The 8,001-nt window shown below is 40.6% G+C and overlaps 1 protein-coding gene and 1 pseudogene across 1 annotated transcript; both read right to left on the reverse strand.

The window, feature by feature from the left end:
- Positions 1–3,123: 3,123 nt before the first annotated feature.
- On the reverse strand, positions 3,124–5,524 carry LOC147460148 (uncharacterized; annotated as a pseudogene).
- Positions 5,525–6,070: 546 nt separating this feature from the next.
- Positions 6,071–6,522, reverse strand: LOC147460149 (calmodulin-like). Its single transcript, XM_086509970.1, has one exon. The coding sequence runs from the start codon at positions 6,421–6,423 to the stop codon at positions 6,082–6,084; it is 342 nt and encodes a 113-aa protein (XP_086366096.1). The 5' UTR covers positions 6,424–6,522; the 3' UTR covers positions 6,071–6,081.
- Between the last annotated feature and the right edge of the window lie 1,479 nt (positions 6,523–8,001).

An 8,001-nucleotide genomic window follows, 5' to 3' on the forward strand; every position in this document is an offset into this window, starting at 1 on the left:
GGATTTTTCATCACATAATTTCTTTTTCCAAAAAAATTGTCCACCTCATCTTGGGCTCCCACGTGGGATTTAAGGATTATCTTATACATTAAAATCAAACACATTTTCAATAGAGTCAAAGTAATCTAACTTCAAAGTGGTATTATGACCTACATATCATAGTACATAGGAAACCTTCAATCACATAGTCTAATCACATGATTACCAAAAGGCCATGTCCACATCGATAGGCGATCATGTACAAAACAAACACAAAATGAAAACATAAAAGTAGCCTACCAAATGAACCCTCAAAACCAAACTACATTCCAAAGTGCTAGTATGTCATGCTTCTCATACTGCACAATCAACAAAATGGGATGTCCATGTCATATGGCTGCCGTGTACGTAAAATACATAAATCAAATCAAACATGTCATATGACTCCCTCTCTTCCCATAACAAAACCAAGTGTGTTTGTTTGCACTGTCCCTTTATTGAGGTTAATCACAATCTCCTTGATGGCCATACCCGAGTCTGCTTATCTGTAAAGACAAGCCCCATTCATAAACAAGAATACTTGCAAACAACTACATAATTTGTAACTCCCTTCGTGGCTTTTTAGATAACACATATTGTGTATCTATATCTTTGGCACACTTACTCTTCTCTCTTTCTGCACGCCAAGCCTTGAGCTTTATCAACTGAACACCTTCGGAAAGAGCTTCATATAAATCATGGGGGCACTTTTCCATGTTACCAATGATACTATAAGCAAACTGGCGAGCTTTGTCTTTGCTTATAACAAAGGTTTCCTTGGAGACCGCACTTACAATTACTTTTTCAAGCATTTTGTCCATGAGCGTCTCATTTTGCACGATACTTTTTACCTGCTTCTCCGGAAATTTCACTAATCACCTTGCAGAGAGTTGACCTTAGAGATTGAAGAAAGGCCTTCTTCTTACCCTCTGCCATAATGACTATATAGATATCCTATTAAAAAAAAGAAGCATTCGAGTCAAACTACATATATATAGATATTTTCGATTCTATTTCAAACTATCACATCAAAGCTCTTGCATTAACCTAATGTGACACATTGGTATACCATATTTCACTTTAAAAGCTAAAAGAACTGAAGGTGAAAATTGATAGCTCAAGATGGCACACCCGGTCAAGTCATATGACCATGTGACAAATTGAGATTATATTTGTAATTATATACAAAATAAAGACATTGTGTATGTGTGACACATAGATCCAAGGTATGCTAAACGTGTCTTGGCAAGAAACTATAGCTCAAGATAACACACCCAATCAAGCCATATGACTATGTGGGAAATTGAGACTATAGAATTTGTAACTACATGGAAAAAAAACTAACAGTCTTAAAAACTTTAACGCTTTTTATCGTAAAAAGAGGCACAAGAACACATTTGGTAAGAATGGATAGCTTAAGAGACCCGGTCAAGCCATATGCATAGGTAGAAGAACTGAAGGTAAAAATCGATGGCTCAAGATGGCACACCCGGTCAAGCCATATGACCATGTGACAAATTGAGACTATAGAATTTGTAACTACAAAAAAAATAAAAATCTTAAAAACTTTAATGCTTTTTATCGTAAAAAGAGGCACAACTACACATTTGGTAAGAATGGATAGCTCAAGAGACCCGGTCAAGCCACATGCATAGGAACTGAAGGTAAAAATCGATAGCTCAAGATGGCACACCCGGTCAAGCCATATGACCATGTGACAAATTGAGACTATAGAATTTGTAACTACATGAAAAAAAAACTAACAGTCTTAAAAGCTTTAACGCTTTTTATCGTAAAAAGAGGCACAACTACACATTTGGTAAGAATGGATAGCTCAAGAGACCCGGTCAAGCCATATGCATAGGTAGAAGAACTAAAGGTAAAAATCCATAGCTCAAGATGGTACACCCGGTCAAGCCATATGACCATGTGACAAATTGAGACTATAGAATTTGTAACTACATGGAAAAAAAACTAACAGTCTTAAAAACTTTAACGCTTTTATCGTAAAAGAGGCCGAACTCTAAAACCTAAAAAACATATGCAAATTACATCATGACTTTGGACTATACCTAATTTTAAAGGACCTAACAACTTATGAAAAATGACCTACAAACTTTTTAATAAAAAACTGGACTATAGGACTGTTTTTGTATATGTACGGCTGTAACGACATGGGCACCATGCTTGTCCGCAAATAAAAAATTGCTCACTTGCTACAATACTGTATACACCATGCAAGGCAGGGGAAGGCCACATTGACTATAGTCCTACGACATGCAATGTAGGGGAAGGATCAGCAAGGACCTGCGATCCCATGGTTGCAAGCATTTGCAACCATGGAGATTATAGGTCCTGCCTTTGGCAAGCTCATTTGCACGGGCTACCTTGATCGCGGGGACTTTGTGCATTGGCTACCTCATAGCTTTCCTCACCTAGCCATGAGAAGCTCCGACATCTTAAATTGTCAAGATTTGCTCCGTCGTTTGTATGGTGTTTTCACTGTCGATCTTGATTGTAATGCTGGCTTACAATATTGGATGTAACGATATTTGAGCAATAACTTCTATTATTTTCTTGTTGTCCTCTTTTACTCATTTTTTTGTCTATTTTCACATGAGGTCGAGAGAGAGCTTAGAGGCGCACTCGGACTGCCCTAAGGTCGAGGCCGTCTGCTTCCGCCATTCTTCTATTTTTGCCATGAAATCAGGCTTGCCAGTTTTCTGTCCTCATTTTACTCAAATCTGAAAAGAAGGCCATAACTATTCTGAAAGCTTCCTTTGCTTTACCATATAATTAGCTTATAGCAATACAATTGCCTCACCCATTCCCTACAATCCATATAAAGCAATACTTCAAGCGTAGCAAGAGAAAAAATTTTCCTATGTCCCCACTAACAATCAATACTTCAATCATAATGACTAAGAATGGCCAGGTAGGAGGTGCATCTCACGTAAAGGGGTCATAATCAGTCTACATATGTAACTATCTCATTAAGCATTGACAAAATTAGAATTCAGGTAGGATCTTTGGACCGTTTATTTAGCGAATAACTTGAACATTTTTTTAAACCTGAGGAGAGATAAACATGCTTATATGATTATCTTAACCATTATATTGTACCTGACCTATGCCCCCTTTCCTAAAACCAGTTATATAATAGTTCTTTGCCTTACCTTTGAAGTGCACCTTCCAAGCAAAACCAGCATGTGAACCGAACTCTGGAATTCTCATAAACAAATCATACTGGCTAACCACTGCATCGAAGTGCCTAGACTGTGAAGGCGCTTTGTTTGTTATGAAAAAAAAAATGTTCGTCCTGTGCCATCCCTGCCCGGCTCTCTGAGCCTGCCGCGCCTAGCCTCACTGCTCGCCTTATGCTCCATGGTGACGTATTATCCTCCCCAACACCTATGGTTAGTCTCCACCTTTTCTTTCATTCTCTTTTGCTGAACACCACCAGGGCATCTCCAAGGACCTGCGTACTCACCTGGGAGAGCATTTTCAAAGATCCTAGAGATTTTTCGATTATCTTGCATCTAGTACCACCTAATTAATAGGTATTCCTAATGGCTTCAAAAAAATAAAAACCATTGATTTGTTTAGAGATTCCAATTTCAGATAAGGGGTGGCAAGCGCATACATTTTCATGCATCATGCCGCCATCCTCATCCGTTTCGAGTGCCAGCCCGTCATGATACTAATGAGCTTAGTCTGGCATTTTTATGCGGTGCAAATAGCAGTCATGCATCTTGGCCCATCCCTAGATTTCTATGGCCACCGCAAGCACGACCACAAGTCATGCATCGCTTCGCTTGCAAGGTGCTGGCCTCCCATTGTGAGCGTCAGCACAAACTCCTCCTCACATCGGCATCATCCTGCCAAAGAAGTCTGAAAAGAGGAAGCTTTGCTACTACAAAAGCTTGCATCATAGTGTATAGACAAACATCTCAAGCATAGAAACAATATACAGTTAATAGATCAACATTAATTGAAGAAAGAGTTTGTGGAAAAGCCTTGCTAACTTGAAACAAATTTTGAATCCAGCACTAGCTAGCAGTGGTGAGCGTAGATCTAAAGCCAATGTCTACCATGTGAGGGGGGATACTAGGAAGTTAGAACACAACAGACCTTTGGCCTTGTTGTTGCCAGCTCTGGACTTGCCAAAGACAAAGTTATCAAGGCAGAAGATCTGCCCATAGGGTCCCGTTCGAACATTGTCCATAGTACCTGGCTCCAGATCCATGAGCACGGCACAAGGCACATAGCACCCGCAGCTTTCCTCGTTGTAGTACACATTCACTCTCTCCAGCTGCACGTCAGCATCGCCAATGTATGACCCCATGGGATCAATGCCGTGCTCAGTGCATACCACCACCTAGAACTTGGCACCGATTTGGTTGCCGCATTGGCCCCCTTGCAAAGGCTCCTCCTCAGTCAAAGTGACAACTCTGTCGAATGACAAAGGTGCAGAAGCAAGGGTCTTGATGTCTTGGGCATTTCTTGGTGTCGACATAACTGCCAATCGAAATGGTCTCGGTGTCTAGTCACTTGTAGCTTTGATCATGGTACTTCTTTCTAGGATAACACAAAACACTCGAAGCTAGTCTTACAATGGCTCTCTCTTTGTTATAAAGAGAAACATGGATATTTGGCTGCTCTCCAATACAATTTTCTGGCTTCAACGAATGTCAGTGCTTGGTTCTGTTTGCATTGTAGGGTTAGCACTCTTCCTTTGCTGACACGTAAGAACATAATATTACCCAGCCAAAGGAGTCACTGTTAGTAAATTAGCAAGTTTCTTGCCTATGCCATAACAAAGCACCCTTTTTAAAAAAAGCTCTTTGAAATTACACAATTGAAGCTAATCAGATCAACTGCAATGACTTTCAATGACTCAGCCTACCTTGAATGGGAAAATGATTAGAGTGATTGCCTTAAGTTTCTTTCTGCACTACATAGTAGAATGTCTCTATTTCTTTCTCAAATAAATTGTGCTCTTGACGTTCTATCCTAATTATTCAAACGCATTCATGTTTAATCTAAGTGTGAATGAGAATGCAGGCTTCCCAATCTATCCAGTCCCAAACCACACCAAGCTCAAGTAGAATAAATAGACTGCATACCGCAAAAAATCACCAAGAGGAAATGCTTCAGCTAAGGGGACGGATATAACATCACTTCATCTCATCAATACTAAAGACAATGTAAACTCTAAATCACTAATTCAAGCTTCAATGAAGCTGTTAAAGAAAAATAAAAAAACTAGAAAGAAAATCAGAGAAACAAACACGTAATTGGAAATACATCACAACATGGCAAGCCTTCCAATGTCATTCCTTTGCCTTGTTGTTGCTGATTCTAGCACAAGGCATAGTAGGAAACCAAAGCTATTACTTACCTTGGAGGCTTGCTTGGCCATGCAATCAAAATCAAAAAAGCTGCAGATTGAGTCAACGAGCTTACCAAGGAAAAGAAGAAACATGGACATGGTTGCACCACACATTGTGCAAGCCAAAGCCACCAGCCAGCATAGTTACTGCATCCACCCGCCCACCCAGATAGCTTGTGGAAGGCCACTCTGGCCGTGGCACAGAGGCACTTGCATTTCAGAGCTCTCAGGTCTCCCAATTTCTTCTCCTTCTACCTCTGTCATACAGGAGCAAGAACTCTCTCTCTCTCTCTCTCTCTCTCTCTCTCTCTCTCTCTCTCTCTCTCTCTCTCTCTCTCTCTCTCTCTCTCTTTGACTGCTAAGAACTGCTCAAAAAGATTCTTGATCAATTTACATGAAAATTGCAATCAAACGAACTAGCACTTCATCCTAACGCTATAACCGTGCAACTGGGCAGTACTAACATGTTCGATATTCTCAAGCTCAAGTCAGCTAAGCTTAACACAAGAATCACTCATCCAAGATACAAGCCTGCAATCATATTTTTTTGAAGGCATACACTATGACTAATAGCCAAATTGGGCTTAAATGAGCATAAAAGAAAGGTTACTTTGCAAAGGTAACATTAAGCCCAACAAAAGCTGGTTGCACCATGAGGTATTCAACAAAGTTCACTTCGACAGCATTATCCTCACAAACTCCTCATAGTTGACTTGTCCATCATCGTCAACATCAACCTCATGGATCATTTCATCCACCTCCTCATCAGTCAGTTTCTCCCCAAGATTTGTCATCACGTGACGAAGCTCTACTGCAGAAATAAACCCATTCTGGTCCTTGTCAAACACCTTAAAGTCTTCCTTAAGTTCCTCTTCAGAGTCAAAGTCCTTCATTTTCCTGGCCATGAGATTCAAAAATTCAGGAAAATCAATGGTCCCATTTCCGTCTGATTCAACCTCGTTGATCATTTCTTGCAACTCAGCTTCGGTAGGGTTCTGGCCAAGAGAGCGCATCACAGTTCCAAGTTCCTTGGTGGTAATATAGCCATCACCATCTTTGTCGAACAAACCAAATGCCTCCTTAAACTTGGAAATCTTGGGTTCAAAGTTGGCGATTGAAGACCGAGATCCAGCTCTCTCTCTCTCTCTCTCTCTCTCTCTCTCTCTCTCTCTCTCTCTCACTCAGACGATAATGGATTTACGTAGTCCGAAAACTTCATGTGCGTTATACAGTAATTACCTTTGTGATCGTGCTTTCTTGGGTCTCACCTTGCGCGCACACTGATCTCCATCCATTGTGGCGGGATTTCTGGCCGCAAAGCTTCTTGAAATTTTGACGCAGACATACCCTTTACCTCCAAAGATTAAAATTTGTAATGTAAAAGAAACGATATGCAATAGGAGCTTGAGCACAAGGCTAAAGTTGAAAGAAGAGGAACTACACAAAAGCAGCAGTGAAGGTACACATGATAGAAGAAGTGAATGCCGCAGTTGAGTGATGACAAAAGTCAAGGAAGTGACGATGATGGAGATTGTAGAAGAAGAACTCACGATGATACTGTTACTCACGGATTGTTGAAAAAAATTGGTGTGTTTAGCATAGCCTTGGTTGATATGTATGGCAAATGTGGTAGGGCCAGGAAGCTCTGAGCTGTTTTCAACAGATGCAAAGTGAGCACATCTCTCCACCACCTATGCTTGCATCTTGAAGGCAAGCATAGGTGGAAATTTGGAAGAAGATGTGTCATTTCTACATTTGAACTAAGCATAATGGATACCATCTTTAACATTCTCTCTCTCTCTCTCTCTCTCTCTCTCTCTCTCTCATAATAGGTCTTGAGTTCAACTCTCCTCGTTGGCTAGGTATCTTGGGATAGTTTCCTACGACGTTAAAACTCTTATTCTTCCTCTTTCTCCCTCCCTCCCTCTCTCTCTCTCTCTCTCTCTCTCTCTCTCTCTCTCTCTCTCTCTCTCTCATAATAGGTCTTGAGTTCAACTCTCCTCGTTGGCTAGGTATCTTGGGATAGTTTCCTACGACGTTAATTGGGTTACGCCTTTGCATAAAGGAGGGGATGTAAAGAATGTAAGCAACTACCGGACTATAATGATTGGGTCTCTTATGGCAAAGTTGTTTGGGTGCATAATGGAGATGAAATTGAGTGATTGGGCTGAAGAGAATGACAAGCGTGCAAAGGGACAAGCGGGTTTTCGTCGATGCCATAGCACCATTGATCATCTTGTCACTCTTCGTGTTCTCATGGAGGAAAGTCGGTTGAAAGGCAAGCGATTGTATTGTTGTTTTGTGGACTTTAAGAAAGCCTTTGATATGATTCCACGTAACAATTTGTGGAGAAGGATGGAAGAACTCCAAGTGCCAAGTGAGTTTATGCTTGCGGTTTCTCGAATCTATGAGAAGGGGTGATTTGTCAATTGCGCATGGGAAGAGAAATTTCAGAAATTTTTGTAAGCACTATTGGGGTTAAACAAGGATGTCCATTGTCACCAACTCTCTTTGGTCTATGCATCGATCAATTGGAACAAATGGTACTTGACTTTATGCAAGAAGAAGGCATTGAAGAGGTCACTATTTGC

The sequence above is a fragment of the Adiantum capillus-veneris genome, chromosome 4, assembly GCF_014529385.1.
Source record: "Adiantum capillus-veneris isolate H3 chromosome 4, ASM1452938v2, whole genome shotgun sequence".
Classification (NCBI taxonomy): domain Eukaryota; kingdom Viridiplantae; phylum Streptophyta; class Polypodiopsida; order Polypodiales; family Pteridaceae; genus Adiantum; species Adiantum capillus-veneris.